The sequence below is a fragment of the Strigops habroptila genome, chromosome 5 (genome assembly GCF_004027225.2).
Source record: "Strigops habroptila isolate Jane chromosome 5, bStrHab1.2.pri, whole genome shotgun sequence".
In the NCBI taxonomy this organism is placed as follows: Eukaryota; Metazoa; Chordata; class Aves; order Psittaciformes; family Psittacidae; genus Strigops; species Strigops habroptila.
The window spans coordinates 60,999,513-61,022,553 of NC_044281.2; the positions used below are offsets into that span (position 1 = coordinate 60,999,513).

Genomic DNA, 23,041 nt, shown 5'->3' on the forward strand with positions numbered 1-23,041 from the left:
CATCATATTTGCAAACTGATGCTCCAGCGGAGTGGTTTGCCTCCAGCCCCTGCAGCCCAGTGTGTGGCAAAACACAGTGGAGGAGAGGAGCTGCTTCATTTTGGCCCTGCCCCACAGCAGTCATCTCTGGCTTCAGAGATGCTGCAGGATAGGGTACCAGCATCAGCCTTGCCCAGCAAAATCCTTCAGGCCAGGTGCAGATCACCAGTGCTGGGCACTGCAGAGACCTGCACATTGTTTGGCTTGCAAGTGTAAGAGCAGAGAGAAATGGTTGAGACCTAAGGAGCCTTTGTGGGCTTACAAAAATGTGAGTCTATTTTCCAGCTTTCTCAGGACGCTGCCTTCTTGCTGTTCACAACTTCAGAAAGAAGCTCAAGCCAACACCACGTGCAGCATTAGCATGTTGTCTCCTATCAGATATGTCCTTAATTCCTTGAGCTTTTCATGACTACGTTCATTTCCATATGCATTAGCAGACTTAGGAGGCATGTCTATCCAAGGAGTCAAAATACAGATAGTGTATTAAAAAATCATTCAATAATTTGGTGAGGACAACTTCTAATGGAGTAAAGCACAAACCTGCCCAAGGATCCTGTGAGTAAGAAGCAGATGTTCAAAAAGCACCCCTGAAGTGAAGAGTCTTCCTTAGGAAAAGGTGTGTATGGACTTAAAAACAGTCAGGAGCCATTCATTATGTTATGGGGTGGTTTTCTGGAAGTATTTGGATATACTTACTAAAGATGAGAGCTCCTCTAGCTTTTCCAGCCTTATTCCCCTCTGTAAATCTTTTCCTATTAAACACATAGGTTTCTCTCTTTCCTTTTCCCCTTGTTACTCTTTCAGTATTGAATACAGAAAGAAAGTATAACAAAGCCTTAAGCTAGCTATTAAGTTCAATTATGAATAATGAGTAGCCTGTCACATTAAAAGCCTTGGTGGGGGAAGGGATGGAGGTGAGCTTTATCCTTCAGGCAGCTCTGCCTTCAGCTTGGTACCTGATCTCTGGGCAAGGTGCCTCTTGGTTACCATGTGCCCTCCCCTGCAACAGGTACCAAGGCGGGCACGTAGGTCTATGGCGTAACTTAGGAAATTAAAACCATGGTTTATGAGGCAGCAAGCAGGGAAGACCTTTTTTTTCTTTTCCCCTCAAGGAAAAGTAGAACATGAGTCAATACTTTTTGGAGGGCTGAAGAGACCTCACCCAGGAGCTGCAAACCCAGCTAAGCCCTGCACAGTGCAAAGCTGCTTTCTGCCTTTCTGTCTCACTCTTGGCAAGGCACGGGGAAGCCTGAGCAGGATGCTGACACACCAGCAGTCTCGCTACTGCATGCAGAGCTCCCTGTGAGGGCCCCGAGTGGCTCTGCGGGCAGGGAAGCGTTCAGGGCACGCATGAGCCAGCTTTTCAGGTTCACCCGGCCCTGGCAGCTCCTCACAAACCTGCTCTGTGCGTGAGGCACGGCAGCCTGCGAGGGGGAGCCATCCCGGCGTTTGAGACACCCTGGATTTGCAAATGAGCGTGTTTCCCACGTGAAGGCTACGTAGCTCTGCCCAAACCTCTGCTGGGAGCAGCTCCTTGCTGGGGACAGGGAAGGGGTGAACACATACTCACACTGCTCCGGTTGTAACCCCTCTCCTTAGCCCAGCATCAGTGGCTATACCGCGGCTGGTGCACACAGGAGGACTTGGCACTGCCTCAAATGCTACTCTCCTGCAGGACTTGCAAACAGCCAGTAAGCTACTGCTGCTTCATCCCCAGTGCTTCTGCATGGGGGAGGGTCCTCGCGTACCCACTGGCAGCATCCCCACAGGAGAGCCTGGTGGTAGGCCACAGCAGGGCCACGTCAGCTCCGCAGCTGGTTTTTCCAGTTCCGTAAGTTGATGGCACCAAACCGTCAACAAAATTTGGCTAATAAAGAGGAGCTGTCTCCCTCTGCAGGCAAGTGTGAAACTACTCCAGTTGCGGGAGGAAAGCCTGGAGGAGGACTGGCTCTTAGAAGATGGTGATTTTGACTCATCTTACCATTAAATGACAATGAGCAAAGAGTACCTCTGTGCCAGGAATATCTTCTCTGATGCAGGGGCCTATATGTGGCTTAGCCCCAGCCACTCACCCCTGGCAGGCAAACTCTGCCCATGGAGGTCTCCCTCGTGGTCCCCATGATCTTTTCAATGTTCTTGAGATCACAGGCAATGCCCTTCTCTGATGCTTCCACATTGCAAATATTTCCCACAGAGGAAGGGAATGAGCTCAAGCTCTGTGGATGTCCACTCCCCAGCAATGGCCACTGGCCATCGAGACTGCTGTTGGAGCAGGCAAGTCCCCCTGGGACCTCCTTGGGACTGTGTCACAGAAGGTAGAGCTGCACAGCAGGTCTTGCTCCTCATGCCTATAACCACCCTTGTTCCTGGGAGCAGGGAATTACCAGATTGGTGCAAAGGTCCCAACCCTGATTAATTTGAGGAGGGAGATTTCCCTGGCGGGGGGAAAGCTGAATACAGCTGGTATTGAAATATCAGTGGTGGGGATTACCTGGCTCACCAGTTGTGTTGCAGGGGCCAGAGTCTTTCAGGCTGCTGGAGTTACAAGTCATCCCCAGGCAGTAGTTATTTGCTGCTGTGATGTCAGCCCAAGGGACAACATGAGGAAGGGTGTCCTCTGTGGCTGGCCTACAGCAAAAGCCTGCTTGATCATACTATGCAGAGACCCTGCAACAGGAGTTCCTTGGGTGGTCTATGCCCTCTCCTGGTACTGGAAGCGAAAGAGATTCCACCTGCAAATAGGGCAAAACATTTGGACAGTGAGGTGACGAATTCTTGGCAGGCTTTAGCGGATGCACTGACACTTTCGAGCTTGTAAATCAGATTTGTTGCCTTTCAGAGAGGAGAGATGTAGCATACATTACAGGTCACAACATGCATCACCTAGGGGTGCAGGGACATATGCGAATGGGCTACTCCTTGTTGGCGTGCAGGAAGGACCAGCTGCTCTGCGAGGCTCAGGTAGCCCAGTGTGATGGCAAGGTTGGTGGGGCAGCACCCTCCCGCCAGGGCAAGCCAAACTGCAGGATGGGGGAAGCTCGTGCAGGGCCCCGACACTTGTAACAGCCCCTGCTCACTTGGACAGCCAAGTAAGTGGATCTCAAAGGCAGTGCAATGGAAAGTGGCTGTTCTCCTGGGCACTCAGGCAAACTATGCCTATACTTCCCAAGCTGTAATAGGGAGATGCTGCACACCAAGGGTGCTTCTGCACACCCAGCCAGCTGGGACCTGGGCACCATGCCTTTCAGGGCAGCTGAGAGCAGCCAAGTGCTCCGAATAGCTGGCAGGTCTATTGGGATTCAAGAAAGCTCCTTCCCTCCTCCTCAGAGATTGCTGCCAGGTAAAATGCTTCTCACACTCCAGCTGAGCCTGTTTTCCACCCCAAGCGGGGGCACACGCCCTGTTGCTATAAAAGACTGTATGTGGGATGTAGCTGGGGTTAGTTCTTTTTCAGCTTCTCATAGCTACCCTTAATGGCATCTGTACCAGGAATGGCTGTGTAGCAATCTTTTTACGGAAAACTTTTGAGTTGTTATTTAACAATAAATTTATACCAGTGCTATTGTAGCAATGCTGTTGACTGACCTAATCCCTGTCTCCTTTGAATTCAGTTGTGTTCCTGTAAGGCAATATCTTCTGAGATCAAACCATGTGCTGACATAAAACTCAACAATCTCAGTAAAGAGCTTTGCGGAATTGAGTTTTCTTCCATTATTGTTAATCCTGGAAAACCAGAGTGATCCTGCTGGATTGTGAAGAGGTGAGCATGCTCAAAGAACCATTTAGTGGTAGTTCAAAAGAAACAAGATGACTTTTCAGTTTTATGAAATATAAGAGAACAAGGAAGGTTGGAGGAGTTGTTGGAAACAAAATGGTAGCATTCACAAGGTTAAGTGCAGCCCATCTATCTAATACCTGCTCTTAGAAAAGTATGTCGAGTAATAGAAGAATAATAGCTAAACTGTTTTTGAAAGCAATGCAGATTAACGTGTATCTTGCTAAAAAAGAGGGGAAAAAAATAGAAACAACCTTACATGCTCTGCAAGTGGCAAACTCAGTGTTATAATCCCAATGACAAGAGTTCAACCGAATGGAGCTAAGCTTCAGTACCATTTGTGCAAAGCTTTGGGTGAGGAAATCTACTACTTCAAGCAGTGGTAATGCTGGATTTTGGACTCTAGGCAGGGAAGCATTAATGGCTGTGCCCTGAACTTGCCGGTGATGTATGTAGATTGCTATTAAGGGCAGCCTTTTTAAAATCTAAACTAACTGGGAAGAAGGGTTGAATGGTTAATTTTCATTAAAACTAAACTGGCAAGAAGCTGAGGGCCTCAGCAAGAACAAAAGATGGATTGGTTAAAAGGGATCTTAAAAATTAATTGCTTTCTTCTCTTCTCTCTTGCACTTGCCCCTTGGATCAGCAGAGTGAAGGCTGATACTAAAGACATGTTTTGGCAGGAGATGGGTGAACAAAGCTGAGAGTAACTACAGATAGTAAAAATATCAGCTGAATTGGGATCAGGCTTGGAGGCATCTCAGAGGAAGTGTGAAATAATTAACTGTAAGGAGCATGGCTGGGGTGGGAAGTTACAAGTAGCACAGGGCTTGAGCTGTTGGGGAGTAAGTCTTTCAAGCCACACAGGAGCCTGTGTGCTGTGCTGCTGCCTTGCCCGCATCTGCCTAACAGTACAAACACCCCCCTTCTTGCCCCAGTTCTGGATGAGGTGGCTTTCAGGGCCATGTTCTTGTTTCAGAAGAAACACATTTTTATAATACCCCTACCTTCAGACTTGTGTGTGTTCCCTCAGGCCTCAGCTCTGGATGCAAAGCTGCTTTCCCATTCAGCCTTAGCTCCTTTGAGTCAAATGTACCATCCTTTCCCTGTCTGTAGTTTGGGTTAGGAAATGGGGAGGAGCTGAAGAAACAACTGCAGACCTTTTGGGCAGCACACAGACGCCTTTCACAGTTTAGTGTTTGGATTATGACTCATCCATGGTTTGCCAGGACTGCCCAGTCTCAAATGGAGCACCTATATTGTAAGAAGAGGTTGAGTCTGCTCAGAAAAGTTGTATCACAGTAAGCTTTGCACCGAATGGGTTGAGAAAAACCCCAGATGTCAACCCAAAGGCTTGAAGACTGTCCTCCTTCACAGGTCATATGTTGCCAACCAAGCAGTCCTCTGACTGTATCAGTTCAGTGCCAGATAAAGGTGCTCTTGTCAACAGGACTTTCCAAAGACATTTCACAAGGAGTTCTCCAAAAAGCTGTAAAAGAGAAGGCAAGTAGCTGGTGGTGGTAAGCAAAGTTTTACTAGGGATCAAAATAGTCCAGAGACAGAATCAAGTAGAATGAATGCTGGTTTGGTGTCGTGGTTTGAGCCCAGCCGGTAACTCAGAACCACACAGCCGCTCGCTCACTCCCCCCCCCCCCCCCTTCTTCCTCCCCCCGCTCCCGGAGGGATGGGGAGGAGAATGGGAAGAATGTAACTCCCACGGGTTGAGATAAGAGCAGTCCCGCAACTAAGGTATAACACAGAACCACTACTGCTACCACCAATGATAATAACGATTAGTGAAATAACAAGGGGAGAGGATACAATTGCTCACCACCCGCCGACCGATACCCAGCCCGACCCGAGCAGTGATCTCGGCCTTCCGGGTAACTCCCCCCGGTTTATATACTGGGCATGACGTGCTGTGGTATGGAATACCCCTTTGGCTAGTTTGGGTCAGGTGTCCTGTCTCTGCTTCCTCCTGGCTTCCCCTCCTCCCTGGCAAAGCATGAGACTGAGAAAGTCCTTGGTTGGAATAAACATTACTTAGCAACAACTAAAAACATCGGTGTTATCAGCGTTGTTCCCAGGCTGAAAGTTAAAAAACACAGCACTGCACCAGCTACTAAGCAGGAGAAAAATGACTGCTATAGCTGAACCCAGGACATTTGGTTTGGTGGGTTTTGGGTTTTGTGGTGGTGTTTTGTTTTGCCTTTCTGTGGGTTTTTTTGTTTGTTTGGGGTTGTTTGGGGTTTTTGTGTGGGTTTTTTTTTTGGTGGTTGTTTTTTGGTTTGGGGTTTTTTTTGTTGTTGTTTTGTTTTTTAATTTCTGTGAGAAGGCAGAGATGAGCACTTTCTTCTCTGGTTACAGGAACAGCATTTTAGTCATACTTGTGTAGCAGTGGATTTTACAAAGCAAAGTACTGAACTTCTGGTTTGCTCTCTCAGCTTTGCCTGGGATTGGCAAATATACCAGGGTAGTGCAGCCTTGACAAACTTCAATGGGAGGAAACGGGTGATGTTTTGTGTGTGTCAGGTGCTGTTGTAACTTCTACTAACTATAAGTGCAGGTGACCTAATTGGGCTTTGGAGCAGGAGAGTGATGAAGTGCAGAGGTGCCAGCATAGAGCCATTGGCAAGGTCTGGCTACATGAATGACCCTGGGGCTATTCTGTTTGTCTTAGCAAAGGAGAAGGTGCTTTTTACGTTTGAGAATGCAGGGTGGAGCGCTCTTAGACACCATAACCAACATAGGCAACAGCTCATGATGGCAATTTGGTTAATGCAATAATGTTGTTATTGTGCCATGGTTTATTTTACTTTTGTTTAAAGCACTGGACCTGTTCTGGCTGAGAAATTCTGAATGTTGTTTTGTACGAAGTCACTCTTTAATGAACAGTTCAGAAAACACAAATAGGTACATGCATGAATGCCTGTAGATGTTCTTAAACTTAGCCTGAGCTTTGAAACTTCTATTACAAAGATGTATCTTATCAGGTTGTTTAAAAGACACCTTTGATCTTAATCAGAAGTCTTTCAATAGGATTTTTGTACCTGCATTTATTCACGTACTTGTTAGGCAGTCAGACCGATCTCCTAAATTTTCAACCAATGAACTAAACTGACAAATTCTCTGCTAATCTCAGGTTCACTGGATTCTGCATGTGTATTCAACTGTTGTTTTCAAAATAGAGTTTGAAGACATAGGAACACTAGGCAAAAGCCCAGCTGCTTACTTAATGCACTTGTCCTAATCACTGTTTCCAAATGCCAGTGGGCCTACTTACAGTCTTTAAAGAACAAAAGGTTTTGTAAATGGTACATGCTGCCATAAAACTGAGCTCCTTAGAGGTAATTTTCATCATTGGCTTTTCATACAGGATTTATAAGCCTTAGCTTAGAATTGTGATAGCATTCATCTGAAGGGTGATTGCTGATTATGACACCTTTGGGTTAATAGCTCTTGATGTCACCATCATATTTTTTAACCCTTAGGACATTTGCTATCCCTTACGTTATTTTCTCTTTGCAGAAGTTTCACAGTTGGCAAGAGCAACTAGGTCAGAGAGCAAGAAATAATTTGGAGCAGTAGTAAGGACTCCAGGTAGTCCCTTCTGAGAGGCCTCATCTTCCCATTCAGTAGGTCTGCTTTGGTTTTTGTCCTGTTTGGGAAGCAGTCTGCCTGGCAGAGGGAAAGCAGTCCCATCCAGTGTGTTCCCCAGAAGCCATTTTTCAGAGCATATGTGCATCGAGGGACAATACTTTGGCTAGCGCTATGCAAAAATTGTTCTCAAATGCCCAACTTTCTTGATCATCACACACATTCTTCAGAAGGACCATGCCCAAATGTTGTGTGGTGAGGGTCCTACACAGACGTGGGAGCTGCTGCTTATGACTGATTTGCCAGGGTAAAGCAGAGACATTATTGCTGAGCTGTGTCTTTTAATGACTTCCAGTCAAATGCCATTAAGGGAACTGCAAGGAAGGACTATTTCCTCTGGTACTGCGCAGATGTTAAATGTTGAACTGTTTGTATTTGGGTGACTTTTGCCAAGGCAATGCAGCTGACTTGAGGCTGGGGAAGCAGAAAGAAGACACATGCACTGCTGGCAAGGAGCAGAGGATCCTTTCTTCTCCTTGGGCCTGAGGGCCCTGCTTCTCCAGGGTACAACAGCTAACAGCTCAGGAGTCAGGAAGATGCACAGCTAGCCTCCTGCTGGCTCTTGCTTTCGGGAAGTGAAGGGCTCTGCTCTGTGGGTAATGCCTCCCTGCAATTGTGTGGGCTTTTGCTCCCCCCTAATGGCCAAAGTGCTGAGAGCCCCTTTGCTGCAAACCATGGTGTCACAGGCAGTAGTGGCTGGTGTCATAGGGTGCTCCTATGCTAGCAGACCTGTGAGGCAGCTTCAGGTGCAGGCAGGTTCATGGATACCCAGCACTTCGCTGGGTACAGGGTCTCCCCAGCTCTTCCTACAGTTCCAATTGCTGGGGTTTATCCTCCTTGGTTTCTGTTCCACCTCTCATGAAATGTGCCTGTGTCATGGCAGCTGGTAAGAAGGGCTACAGCTAAACTTCGGAAAGAGAGACAATGCAGGTAAATCTGCACAGATCTGAGTGTCTTCCCTGAGTCAGCGCCTCCTCCTGCCTACACCACTAACTGAAGCTCTCTACCTTTGATTCTTACACTGAAGTTCTTCCTTCTTGTTCGAACAAGATATGCCTACTGCATGGGTTTTACCCCAATCACCTATAAACAGTCTTTTGCTGACTGTGCTTATGGCCCCAACCTGTGCAAAAATGTGAGCGTTCATGTGCTTGAAGCTTTGGCTTTCAAACAACTATGCTATTTATTGTGTTGCATTACCTGCTGTTGCTCTTCTTTAAAAAAGCTTTCCAGAGCTGCCCACATTTGAAGTGCCAGAAAATGTAAATACTATGTAAATAGATTTTGCATCAGCTTTTGCATTTAGGGTTTATCATAGAATAGTTTAGATTGGAAGGGACCTTTAAAGGTCATCCGGTCAGGGATGGGGAATCTACTGCCCATCTGGGCAACCTGTTCCACTGTTTCACCACTTATATGGGCATAAGCTTTGTGTTAGCTGGATGTAAGCCTAACAGCCCAGGGTAATTCCTCCAGCATCTTCTGTCCAGCTCTTTGCTGCAATATGTGTTAAACCTAGGTTGCTTTCCAAAGTTAAGGAGTCAATCAGGAGAGAAAGTCTGTTTGCTTATCCTTACCATTTTTTCCCATTTCTTAAGCCTACTTAAATCAAACTGCAGTATGTGTAACAAAATCATGGTTTACCTGCCATGCCACCTCTCATGTCATTAAAAGGGTTAAAAGATATTTTGATCAATAACCCAAAGGCTGTTCGTTGTTTTCATAGTGTGGTCAGTGTGGTGGAGAAACCATACTCTCTGCAGCCAAGGACATATGGAATCAGGGCATTATCCTAAGCTTTAATAAAACTTGCAGTGCCTGTGCAAGGACATCCCTCAATGGCTTCCACTGTGCTCTGACGTGTAAGCCACAGGTAACGATCACAAGGCTTTCCCCAGCTATGGGAAATGCAGAAGCAGGCTGCTGAGGTGATAGTGTTTGGGGAAGAGGAATAAACTGGCTTCCACATTTGGAAGCCCTCTTTAGAGAGGGGATGGTAAATTAAACACACCCCTCTCTTGCATAGTGTTATTTGGGGCACTTGCTGTGATAGCTGTGGTCCGGGTGAGGCAGCCACCACCTCTCTCCTCACTTGTGCCTTTGGCTGCCCCAGCAGTGCTCCCTGAGCTGCACCAGGCATCCACACAAGCAGGAGAGCATTGAAGAAATGGTCTTTCTGCAGTTGCTCTTTTCTGCCTAAACTGCCTGACGTGCTCTTGGTCCTTCAGAGGTGATGCTCTGTGGTGCAGAGCAGGGCACTGGAGGCAGGGCTCCGCATCCCCAGAAAACTTCACCTCTGGAAGAGTTCTTTGCTGCCGGTCCACCTGTGTAGGTTGCTGGGATGGGAAGCATCTTTCGCGGGGCAGGAATCAGCCCAGCAGAAGGAGATTTTACAGAGAGCACCTTATAGGGACCCTTTTACTCTCTCCAAGAGGCATTGCAGCTTTTCAAATGACCACATCTCTCCTCTCACAATGAGGGTACACCCTTTCCAATGCTGCCAGGACTTGATGTTCCTTGCCTGCTCCATGCCCTCTCCAGGGAATGCACACCATGGGCCCAGCATCAGCCCCTTCACTCTGCTGTTCTCTCTGGCTAAACAAGAAATAACAATAAATCGACCAGACCTAGGCAGGGGAAGACTTTGATTTCTCCTGTGTTTTATTTTGCTGCTTCTGCTCTTTGGCAACCTGTCTGGAGCGCTGAGCTGCGGGTGTGAAGAAAGCAGTGGTGGTTGGTGGGGCTCAGGGACCTAATAACTGTGTCCTTCCCCAGGTCAGTGCTATTTCCCTGTAGCTTTGTGGAAATGACTTCTCCTGGTGCTCTGTGAAGAAAAGTCCTTCTTAATGTGCTGTTGGTGAGCTGCAATAGCCAGCAGGACGGTTTTGGAGGGGACATGTTTTGAGTTTTAGTCTGATTTTGTTCTTTTGTACTTTGAGGGCACAGACAGCAATTAGTGCCTCTCTTGTGCGGGAGCCCTTGCTCCCTTGCCTAGCTGTGGTCCCCGCTGAAGGTGGCCGAAGGGATGAGGGGAGGATGCGAGGCGCAGGGGAGCAGCCCTACAGCTCTGGCACAGACTGGGCAGGGGACGTGCTGCAGAGAGGAAGACTACAAGGGCAGGGGGAGACGGAGCCCCAGGCTGCGAGAGCCCTGGGTGCTGGCAGCCGCTAGGTGACACCAGCTCACCGGGCACCATCGGCGGCGCGGAGGGAGCCGCGTGTGGGAGCTGCGCTGGCTCTGCTGCGGCAGGAAGGCAGGTGCCGTGTGGAAATGAGGGGAGTCTGCGGATTGGAGCTCTGTGACAGGGATCGTGGTAAAAGGTAGCATGCACCAAGCAAGAGATGTCAGAGCAAGTCTCCATTAGTAAGAGACTAACCAAGGATGGTGGTGTGCTGCTTTTCAGCAGAGAAGGGGAAACACTGGCAGAGCCACTCTAGTGCACTTTTGCATTACCCTTCAGGTAAAGACAACTATGGGGAAATAGCACAAGCCACGCTGGCAACGCAGGCTAAAATCTGGGCCTTGAATAAGGAAAGCCCAAGTAAGAGAGTATTTAGATAAACAGGATTTTTTCAGACCATCTGGGCATGGTGAACTTCATGCAAAGCAACCGCAGAAATACTTGCTGTTGTCTGTGGGAACTACTGGGGTACAGTGAGGCATGGGAAGACTGTAAAATGCAAGCTTCGTACCTCTCCTTTGAAACGGGGACTCTGGTTAAAAGCCAGGAACTGCTGGCTTTTAAATCCCTCACCCACTCACCACCCAAAAAATGCTGGAACAAAGAATCTCACTATTTGTAAGCCGTAGAGATGAGCAGGGGCCATATGGATCTGTCAAGAACAGAATCTGGCCTGATTTTCCTCTATGGCAGGGTAAGTGCATGGTGAAGAGTCCTGGCTACCATTTAAGTGGATCTTAAGGATGATGTAGATGGGATGTTGAGTAGATACTAAACCCATCGGATAATTATACCCGGAAAGTTATCTACAGTTCACTGTTGAAAAGGGAGGGGTCTGTTGAGTGAAGTTCAGGGACATCTGTTTCAGGTCTAGTTTTGTTCAGCATTTCCATTAATGTCCTGGATGATGGAGGAGAATGTGCACTTGCTAAATCTACAGATTGGGACGTATCCAGTGACAAAGTTCCTTGCCTAGCAGGTCTTTAGAACAAGCAGGACCCTGCTAAAAAGCTCCTGCTTGGGTTGCAGTAGCAATGAGGTACAGCTAGGGAGGTACTGGTGACTTGTGAGAGAGAGGTCCTGAGAAGGACTGTAGGACACCTGCTGTATTTGTGCTGGACCAGAGAGCATGATGTCCATGTCCTGGACCCATGGAGAGGGAGCCAAAATGTGGGAGGCTGTACTGGCTCAGCTGCATCAGGAAGGCAGATGCATTTGGAAAGCAGAAGACCTCTCCCAGAACTCTCTGCTGCCAACTTGTTCACTTTGTTACTTACTGTTGGTCATCTCCAGTGTCTGCACATTTTAAGATTTTCCCAAGGTTGTGTCAGTTATTTGGTGCCATTGTACAAAACACTCTCAGCTCAGAGCTGGTGTGTGGTTCACCATCTGGTCTGGATCCTACATGGTGCAATACCTTTGACTGCAGAAACAGACCCCACCATCTTCTCCATACAGGATTGGGAAGGAGAAACCTGAACCAACTAGCCAGCCTGCAGAGCCATTGGCCTCACACACCACTTGCCTCATGTGGGTACTGACTGTTCAGAAATCAGACTGGTCAGGTGTAACATCAATTCAAATCACTTCATGGAAAAACTTGGACTGAAAAATCAGTACCTAAACTAGGTCTTGACTCTAAGTCTAGCTGCAACAGGAGATCATGCGGACCATGTGCTGAAATTGGCCTTCTCTGTGTTTGGGCATATCTTTCATCAGCTGAACCCTGCAAGTGAGCAGCAGCCAGCCTTGTACACCCCCCCACCCCAGCTGAACCTCACCTTCTCTGTGGGACAAGTAGAGGATCTTCACAAGCATTGCAGCAATATGGAGAGCAACCAAAGCTGCACAGAAACTGCTCGAGGCAAAGCATGACTACTAGAGCCAGTCGAAAAGGAAGGAGGAGCTCCTGTTGCTCTTGGCTTCAGCTGGTGAGAAAAGAGAGAATTTTCTTTCCCTTCATAGACACATCACTCAAGAGAAAGGTAAGTTGGGTCTCCCTACAATTTCTTCTCCAGGCAGAGCTGCATATTTATGAGAGATGCTTGTTCTGACTTTGCCATGTTCCCATATATGCTTGAAATCAGCATGGGGTGGAGGGGCAGGGTGCCTGGGTCGGGTTATCAGGGAGGAGTTGGACTCAGGTGTGAGTCAGGCTCAGTGGAGGAGAGGACATTAGAGAGAAGGCCAGGCCCTTCTTTCTTTAGGGGAAGAGCCATGGCAGGAAAGGGAGTTAAACACAGTAGCACCAAGATAGGGTGTGTTTAGTGGGAAGGCTGCTGGATGGAGGCTCCAGCTCAGAGCAGAGACTAACCACTGAAGCTATCTCGGTACCACTGGTGCCCAGTGGTAAGGTATGATTCAGGTTACAATGAATGGTCTTGTCCTAGATGTGCTACATCTGTTTTTTAGATGTTTATGCTTGATCTTTGAATGCCCTTTTCAAACAGGGTTGCACTTCCCGTGGTACTTGTTTCAGTGAAGCATAACTTGGCTCCCTCATTTTGGATTAGCACAGAGTGAAGAATAATTGTTACAGTGAAGTTGGGCTGACATTGGTGACTGCTTTCAGCATTTGCTCACCAATACCTTCAGCAGCAGCTCCTCCCTGTGGAACAGGCTTTGGCAAAGATTGAGTGGTTCATATGCTTTGCTTGTGAAGAACCTCTTATTTTGTCCTAGTGAGGATCCCTTCTGAGAAAAGAACTTGCTTCCTCTCTGCATGCTAAGAACATTGCAGAAACCTGGTTTATGCCAGGTTTGCCTGTCCCATTCATTCAAGTAAGATAGTTTGTTGTGGTTATGTGTTGGGGTTGGGGGGGGGGGGGTGGTGGTGGTGGTTTTTGGATTTGTTTTTCCTGAGAGAAAAGTAAAATATCAGGGTTGCGCTTTCCCCTTGGAGCATATGCCTGATGAAGGGAAAGGGATGTCCTGCTCCCCTGCTACATGTGGAGCTTCCTTGGCCCTTGGAGGAACGAGCTGCATCCCTCCACACTGGCTGAAGCAGCAGAATCCCCTGGTGTGTGTACACCTCAGGAGAGCCACAGATTTTACAGCTTTCCCAGCAGAGACTGCAGCAGGGTAGGCTGGCAGGGCAGGTTGCTGCAGCCGGCCTCTTCCCTGGGAACAGCTTTTTGGAGCAGGTGTGCCTGGAGGGGCTTCCCTCCCCTGGGCTGCCAGGAGCCCAAAGGCACTGGTCCCATCCAGGTGGGGAAGCCCGAGCCAGAAGCAGCTTGACCTTCCTGCTGCGGTGGAATGGTGCATGCAGACAGGGAGCAGGGAGGGGGCTTGTCTTCCCCTTCAGGTTGTGTCTGCAGCTTTTGCTGTCCTGAGGAGCCAAGTGTTTGATCTGTGAGTGAGGAACAGACATGGCTCCTCCAAACCTCAGGCCCCTGTTCCAGCTCGGGCTGCCTTGTGCTGATGTTCCCAAGGATGCTCGCTCTCTCCTGGGCTGCTGGCACTTTATTTCAGAGTCTTCAGACGCAGGTTCATGCTCTCAATAACCAGACAGGCAGATGCCTTAAAGGGATTGTGCCAACTTTTATTTTATTATCTTTTTTGGAAATGGGATTTGGAGAAGGGAAGGAAGGGAAGATGTGCAAGGGGGAGCTGATTGTTGCAAAAGGGGATGCTTTGGATGTACAGTGGCAAAAGTGTTCCTGTCTGACTGGAAATGACTGAAGCAGTAAAGCATGACAGGCAGGACGTTGCCTCAGTGGATGTGCTTGCTTTATGGGGTTTTTGATTTTAAGGTCTACATTGTAAATTATTCCAGGTACAAAACAAAATAGCATGTTTTAATGTCTATATATGTATTTGTATATATATGAGATATATACACACACATATTTTATATTCTTACAATTCCCAGGTCCTAAAGGCTTCAAGTCTGAAGAGCTATGTGTATATATGCATTATAAAGAAAGATGCCAATCGACTGAGACAAGGCTTTCCTTACTGGCTATGTGATAAATAAGTGGGCAAGATGTCTTTAACTGAAATCTTGCACATGTGCAGGGAGAAGGGGTCATCCAAGTACCCAATGGCAGCCCACATTGCCCTGTTCCTGGCTGTTCCCTTCAGGGGTGGCATCCAGCCCTGTGGAGCTCAGAGGGCAGATAGAAACACATTCGATTCTGCTGCCCATGGGTCAGGCACCCTACACGTCAGGGCTCCTATTTCTCCATAGGGCTTCCAGTAGACTGTTTTGGTTTCTTTACCACAAAGGAGAAGGTTTGGTGGGCAAAAAAGGGAAGGGATTTGGGAAGAGAAAGACAGTCAAAATTCACCATACGATAGTTAGACAAATCTTCATAAAGGTCCGTCTGCCTGCTCGCCTCTCATTCTTGCTCTCTCGCTCTCTTGCTCTCCTGCGTTCACTCACATTCTCTGCAGTACGTACGCTGTTGTAGGGCTAAAGGTCTCCTTTTGTCAGGCTAAGGTCAAGTCCCTGGTTGGCAGAGGGCAGCCCTTCATACAGGCCTGTCTACGGCGTATTGGCAAGGGCTCAGATTGGAAGCTGCCGTCTGCACTGCCGGGTAGGTGAAGTTAGCGTGCTGCTTGGCCTTCAGCCGCAGGCTGGCCAGGCTGGAGTTGCATGTGTCCCTGTACATGTAGGGGCTGGCTGTTGAGGCGTAAGGACAGGCACTCGATGAGACAGCAGAGTTGAGGCTTGGGCTATTCAGGTTGTTGATGTTTCCCAGGTTGTTGAGGCTGGAGGCCGGTACTCCAGTCACTGCAGAAGGGACCATGGATGAAGGCATGGTCATTGAGGTGATGGAGCTGGGGGGGGAGAACATGGGCTGGGAGGAGAGGGGGCTGACGTTCATGGAGTTGAAGAATGGGAAGCTTTTGGCTGAAAGTGGGCTGGTGGCGAGCCCCTTGGTGGCCCAGTTGTTGTAGGAATAGCTGGAATACATGTCGTCATAAGGCTGCATCAGTCCATTGAACTGGGCTCCGAAGCTGTTCTTGCACAGTTCAGCTTGTTGGTTCCTCTCCCGTTTCCTCCACTTTGCTCTGCGGTTTTTGAACCAGACCTGTGAGAGAGAGAGAGGGAGGGGATGGGAATCGCTCTAGGTTGTCCCTGCAAGGGGCCTTGCCCTGGTCTCTTAGCCCAGCAAGGCAAGAGCTATTGCAGGGCTGGGAGTGTTCCCAGGGAGCTGGGATACTGAGCATGAGGAAAGGGTTGCAGCAAGATGTCTGGGCTGTGGGGTCATCTCCCAGCAAGAAACACCAGCCAGATCAGAGCCCAACCACTGCCATTTTACAATACAAAGAATAACCCACCTCACTCAACCAACAGATGCCCTTTATATAGGGAAAAGGGAGGAAAATATTGCTGTATTTCTGAGTGACCACAACCCAGGAGGAACAGCTTGGGTTATGTGACTTGGGAGCAAAGTATTCGGGGGATGTCGTTTGAGAGCTGCTGAATGGAGGAAATAACCTCTCTTGTTTTGACTTCACCTCAGGACCAGCTTGGGGTGAGGTGTTAGAAGTCTGTCTTCTAACAGGAAAATCTGTTGGTGTTGGAGGGACTCAAACAATATAATTCCTAGAGCGTGGAAGCTGCCGGAAGGCTATTCATGGTGCTGCTAACTCATATTTCTAGCAGCAGAGAGAAGCTCTCATTCCAGCTGGAGCCCTGCCATGCTATGCCTGTGACTGCACAGTGGTTTGGGAACCCCAAAGAGTGCCCTCCAGCAAGGCTAAGGCTGGGGGACTATGGCACTGCAAGGAAGGGGTCTGCTGGGTCAAGGCAGCCAGCTAGTGGGACTCTGTGTTGCAGAGGCTGGGCTTTGCATCTCCCTGTGTTATTGCAAGGTGGCACTGAATGGGGAAGGCACCACCAGCACGGGGTGTGTATGTGGCCGATGTGTCAAATTTTAGAGCCTGATGAGGTGTTTTCAAGACAGGGAAATATTGTAGTGCCCCTAATTCCTTCCTTGGTTTGTGGACAGCTTGGTGGCCTGTATCACAGCTGGCTTCCTCCCCACCAGGTCAGGCCCAGGAAGGTGGGAGGGCTGCAGTCCTACCCGGACTCGTGCCTCCGTCAGGTTGGTCCAGACTGCAATCTCCTCCCTGGTGCTCATGTCTGGGTAACGGTTTCTCTGGAAAGTGGCTTCCAGCTCCTGGAGCTGCTGGCTGGTGAAGTGCGTCCTCTGCCGCCTCTGCTTCTTCTTGAGTGAGCCGTCTTCAGGGTTGGAGTCGTCCGTCTGGTTTTGCTGGGACTTCTCAGTGTCTGCGAGAAACAGAAAGATGGGAGAGATGTCCTGAGTTAAGTTGGAGGCTTGGATGCATTTGGGGAGCCAGTCCTTGGGGCAGCCAGTGCATGTCTAGTGAGGTCCCCCTCTGCTGTGGCCACCAGCAGCTCCAGCTGCACCTACAGGAGTGGTCCCATCTCCCTCTCTCACCCTTGTGAGCAGGCATTGCCCTGCACCAAAACCAACAGCTCCTTGCTGCAACACAGCTTGCCCTTGTTTAACTGCTGTAATGGATGTCAGCTTCCAAGTAACTGGATTTGGATCTTCCAAGCTTCCAATCTCTGTTTTTCATTGGTCACAGTCAAGATGGACGACAGTGGCAGAACTTACCCAGGCCAGCAGGTTCTTAATCTGCTTAAAGCTCTCTGCCTAAGGTGCCATTTAGAAAAACTGAACAGAAATTGACAGTTCTGACACAGCAAAAGATCCAGTAGTGGTTTTGAGGACGAGTAATGGGAAAGAGCAAACTGCCAATGATAGCAGGTTGAGGCTCTTAAAAATTCATGCTTCTCAGATTTAGTTAATTTATCCTTCCTCCCTTCTTATTCCTCTACCTTCTTACTTAGGTGCACATACTTTTATTTTTTAAAAGTAGGAAAAGGCCTCTTTTGGAACTTACCATGAAGTACTCCAGCATCTCCCTGTCCTTCCACCCCACCCTCCTAGATCCCCCTCTTAGAGGCAGCATCTTCCATTTTGTGGCCCTTAACCTCATCTTGAAACTCTCCAGTGTTCATGCTGGTATCTAACTCAAAGTACAGCTCAGCCTTCTCCCAGGCATTAATTCCAGGCTTTAACGCTGAGCATTGGGCTGCCATGGCTGGAGGTGGGCGCCAGGTACTTCCCTGTGCCACAGCCCCTCCTGGGGCTGTCGGTACTCTGCAAACAGGAGCACAAAGCAAATATAAATATCTTCCACTGTCAAAAGAAAATGTTGCATTTGAGCACTTGGGCAATCTATGGAGGACAACTATAGGGAGGAAAGCTACAGCTCATGTTTAATTCTGCTGGGAACCAAGACAAGCCACCATAGAACCACATTATTCCAGAGAAAATAAGCAACTTCTGATGTTCACCACCTCCTTCCTCTGACCTAGAAGCAAAGTGAAGCAGTTCCAACTGAAAATCAGGTTTTCAGTCGGGAGGCGAGGTGTTCCCTTATGGTGGGAAATACTCAGCTAAACTAAGCAGAAATTACTGCAAACAGTTGCCAAACTGTTGCATCTGGAAGAAAACCCTTAAAAAATTCTGGCATCACTCTGCGGAGATTCAGATTAAAAGTATTTTTTGTTTGGTTGTAGTTTTTAAGTGGAAGCTATCTTAAAAAGGCTTCAAAGCTCAGAAAAATCCTGACATGGAAAGTATATACAGCCCCTTAAAAAGCAGGGAGGCAAGGAAACAGTAACCTGGAATACAGCTGGGTGAGGAAAAAGAAAAGGGTTTCTCAAGTCAGATGGATATGCTCTGGAAAAATATGCCACATAAAAGCTAAATGGAAAAGAGAAAACTTTGAGAGAGGCTGAAAAGCATCTGAGCCCCAAGAGAGAAGGGACTCTGCTGCAGGGCTGTGCTGTAGCCAACAGCACGTACTTTAATGAAGCCCAGCCCTGGGAGAACTTCCTGTCCCAGGAACCTGGTGCCACTATACTGTTCCTGTGTCAATTCAGAAACCTCTTCCTGCTGTTCCAGTGAAAACCCTCCTTGTCCCTGCCCTCCTCCCAAGGGAGAATGCTGGAGTCACAGAGAGCATTCGCAGGAGAGGCACACATTCTTCATGGAGGACTGCCTGGGAGCAGTCAGAAAAGGTTTGTTCCTATGGGTATGTATTGCGCTGACTGAAGCAATGTGGGTTCCCCGCAGGGTCCCTACCAGCCACCTCTGCCTCTGTGGCACGTTTAATATTATCCACCAGCAGGAAAGCTAATGCAAGGAGAGTGAGCTGGCTATTGCTCACAACAGCAGCAGGGCGCAAGCTGGTTCTGCTGAGCAGGAAGGTGCTCTCTCCCGTTCCCAGTGTCAGGATCAGCTCATGTTTCCATCCAGGGTGTACGTGCACAAGAACCTTCCTAGTGCACTCTTGAAACAGACAAAGCCGTAGGACCTGAACAGTGGAACAGTAGGAGCTGCCTGTGGTCTTGTGGTACTCTCTTTGTTCCCATGAGCATCTTTCCGTGGGGATCCCATGTTCAGCAGAACTCTTGGAAGAATGCCTCTTAATGTGGATCGTTTTTATAGTGGTTCTTGCCAACGAGATAAATCTGATTTGTCTAGCTCAGTGCTCTAAGCCAGCGTTGGAAGAGGGAGATTCCCGCATTATCCATCTCTAAAACAGATTAAAAGCAGAGTGATGCCACTGTGTCTGAGCTAGTTATTAGGAATGGCTCAGTACAGATGAAGGGACAACATCTGGTTTATTTGTTCATCTGCTGAGTCAGGGTTAATTAAGAGCCTGATGCACACAGGAGATGTTCCCACAGGAATCTCTGACAAATGCGGATTTCCGAAGGGGCTGCTGTGGAGCAGAGGCTGTGCTTTCATCAGGAGCTCCTGCTCAGGACTGCAGGAGCAGTTTCTTCATGCAAGAAGAAACTATACTGAGGGGGGAGGAGAGTGGAGCAAAGGTACCACTGGCTTATGGGCTGCATCTGGGTAGAAGAGCTCGCCAAGTATCTTGCTTTTTTATTCCTCTTCTCCATACCTTCTGGCATAGAACTTTCCATAAATATTGTGAAGTCCAAGGAAATGTAGGAATCCTGACTTTGAACCTGGAAAACCTCTGCAGCTACATATTTCTCTTTTTGATCTCTCTATTTTTGTATCTGCCACCTGTGCTTCCTGAGCATTGCTTATAGGGAGTGTCATCTCCATTTCTGCTTCTTCTCTAGGCAAGGGGAAAGTGCCCTCTGTAAATGGTGCAGAGCTTGGGCATTGCAGTGGGGACCAGAAGCATGGCAATACAGGGAAACAAAGGACCCTGCAGGAAGGATGAACCCTGTGGGTGTCCTGAATCCATCTTGAGGAGCAGAATACAGAGACATGCAGGGCAGCTCCTCACCACATCCCACTTCATCCTTGCACTTCCCCTGGCCTGTGCTGCCTGATGAAACCTAACGGAAGGGGGTGTCACACACCACACCATCAGAAAGCACTCAGGATGTCACACAGCTGAGCCCAGAGAAGCAAGGTTTGTGCTCCCTTCCTCAGGATCTCTTGCACTGCAAATGAAGGAAGGAGAGCCATGGAGGACTAGGGAGGCTGCTCCCCTGAGAACAGGCAAGAAGTGCCAGAAGCACAGCCTCTGCCCCATCCTGGCCAGCCCTTGGTGGTGTGCTCTGCTCTGTCTGACACCAGTACCTACCAGCCTCTGCATTCAGGTACCGCTAGCAAACAGCCACCTCCCAGAACCATTTTATTTCTAGACTGTGTAAGGCAGTGGGGAGTGACGTAGCCAGGCACCCAGCATTTTATTGTCATCCCAAAATAGACTGTGGAATATATCTTGTGCACGTTCACCCACTCAATGAAACGACTGCGGTCATAGCTGGAATTAGCTGCTCATGCCTAATGGAAAAAAAGTCAGCTCCTAAACTGGCAGTTCAGCGGCGTGCCAGGGTGGGCTCGATCAGGAAGGCCACTTGAATGGAGACGACCGCCGTGCATCCAAAGCAGCTGATGAGGAGCCACTGAGCTTGGCTGGGGATGTGCCCAACTAAGGTATGCGTGCAACGGGGAATTCGACGGGTGGATTCTCTGACCATAGTTATTCCAGCGTAACTCCCTTCATGATACTTACTCTGGGGAATTTTAATCTGCATCATTATGCTTATTAGCTTTTGCATGCGGGTGAGCCTGAAGGCTTTACACAGGGAGCAGCAGGCTGTCCCCAGCCCTCACCTCCTCTCATGCTGGCACTGGCAGCTTTGTGTTGTCCTGCTGCATCCAGAGAAATAAGGGATGGAGCAGTCACAGGACATGCAAAATCTAGAGGAAACCATAGTGTTTGGTAGCTGATTTCTGAGCAGGTGTGAATGGTGATGTTCCTTCTCCAGAGCCTGATAAATAATGTGGTAGGCCTGGGGTATGTTCAGTCTTTGGGAATGGTCAGAGGCACCTCCCTGGGACAGCAGCTCACTGTGGAGCCTTGCACCAAGGCACAGGTAACCAGGCTTTTTCAATTAAAGCAGGGGCAAGACAGTATTTCTCTTTCTTCTTATTGCCTGAACCTGGGAAGTTCAGCCCAAGGTTAATCTGTAGCATGGAAAGTTTCAACCTAAGCAATTTAAGCAGAGGGGTTTTTTTAAACAAACAAAACAAAACAAAGGCAGTTTATAACTAGGTGTAGACTTCTGTGCCTTGGATGAGATTTCCCATGTTGCAAGGATTGCTCTCCTGCTCTGGGGACCTGCCTTAGGCGAATACAATAAAATCTTGGTTGGGCAGTGACCCGGCTTGCCCAGCTCCTGCCTGCTGTGGCTTCCTGCCTGCGCCCAGGCAACCCTATCACTGGGATGGAGCTCTTGCCCTCCCAATGGCCGTCATTGTGATACACCCCCCTGTGCCTTCCCCCTGCTTGCTTGGATGCTGCGCTGCCACAGCTGGCTCATGGTACAAGAGGAAGCTCAGTGGTTCCCTGGGAGCACAGCAGCCAGCTCCTGCAAGCCACTGGCCACCTGCATCCACCCATAAGGACAGGTCGGAGCCTCTCTTGCATCTTGCATGAAAAGGGGTAACTCTTTCTTATCCCTCTTTTGTGGGGTTACAGCCCAAGCCACAGGGGCTGGCTTTTGAGTGCTAGATCCCAAGTTTGGATCTCAGAGACAGCACATAGGAAAGGTCATGTGGGATTTGGTCCCTGACAGGTGCCATTTCTCCATGTCACATCCTGCTCTTCCAGAAGTCAGGCTCCACTATCAGGTGACAATAAAACCCAAAAGACAGTGCTTTGGAAACAGCAATATTCTAAGGGAAAGAAAGGCCAGTACACTCGAAATGCACCCAGCCATGGCTTCATATCAGGATGTACAGTCAGTTGTCCCAGAATGAAGAGCTATATCCCTCCTTGTTAACGTGCAGCATGCTGCATCTGTCTAAAGCAAAGCTGCTCCTAGATTTGCCACTTTGGCTCACAGCCTTGACGGTGCTTTATACCCTGTTTAGAGCACTCACCACTGTGGTCCTGTCCTTTGCAGCTGTGCTCGTGTTGAGGGGTTCCAGAGTCCGAGAGAGACAAGGCTGGGCTGCGCGCCTCCGCATCTGCCAGCAGGTTGAAATCCATGGGGCAGGGATGGCTGGCGAAGGAGGAGGAATCTGAAAAAGCAGCAGACACAGAGTGATTAGGGAGATGAATCTCTTATGTGACCTCTCCCCACCTCCTCTGGGAGGGACTTGCCAACCCTTGAGGAAAGGTCTAGGAAAAGCAAAGGATCCCTGTGTCATCCTTGGACCCCTTTGAGTTTCCTAGCTGGAAAATGGACATGCCAGGCTTTCTGCTGAGCTTCCCTATAAATCAAAGATCATCTAGTGACACTTCTATTTGCAGCCTTCAGAGAAAGAGCCTCCAATTTATAGGTGACATTCAGACTGAAATAGCAACACCAGGAGCATGCTGTGTAATGGAGATCTGAGGAAGTGGTTCTGGGCCAGCCGAGAGCTGTTAGCACCTTCCCCAGACATCCTACCTCTGCCATCCTCCCTGCTCAGCTTCCCTCCTCTTTCTCCCTTGCTTCTCCACAAACCAGTCAAGCCCAAGTAAAGCTGTCCATACAGCACTAATGCAGATGTACATGCACACATCCCAAAAGAAGAGCACTCCTGTGCATGACACTGATAGGAAGGCACGTCTGACTGCACAGCCACTACCTCAAGCAGGGACCCAGGCAGTGCAAGTGGATTCCTTTGGGGTACATAAGGATCGCTGGAGCCTGAATTAACACAGGAATCACATTACACACACCCTTGGGTGCCTGGGAATGAGTGATCCTGGCTGCAGCACCAGCTCACTTCCAGCTTTAGGTCATCCTGGCTGAAGGCTCCCCATGTCCCCTCAAATGACTGTCCTGTGCCTGTGAGCCACCTCCCCTGGCTGAAAGCATCCCCACTGGCAAGCTGGTGGTGCTGCTCCCCAAA

The 23,041-nt window shown here is 48.8% G+C and overlaps 1 protein-coding gene across 1 annotated transcript; it reads right to left on the minus strand.

Moving 5' to 3' along the window:
• Positions 1–15,124: 15,124 nt before the first annotated feature.
• On the minus strand, positions 15,125–22,190 carry PITX3 (paired like homeodomain 3). The gene is made up of 3 exons (XM_030487467.1): positions 22,082–22,190; positions 16,688–16,893; positions 15,125–15,688 (listed from the first exon to the last, which is right to left on the minus strand). The coding sequence occupies exons 1-3, from the start codon at positions 22,188–22,190 to the stop codon at positions 15,125–15,127; spliced, it is 879 nt and encodes a 292-aa protein (XP_030343327.1).
• Between the last annotated feature and the right edge of the window lie 851 nt (positions 22,191–23,041).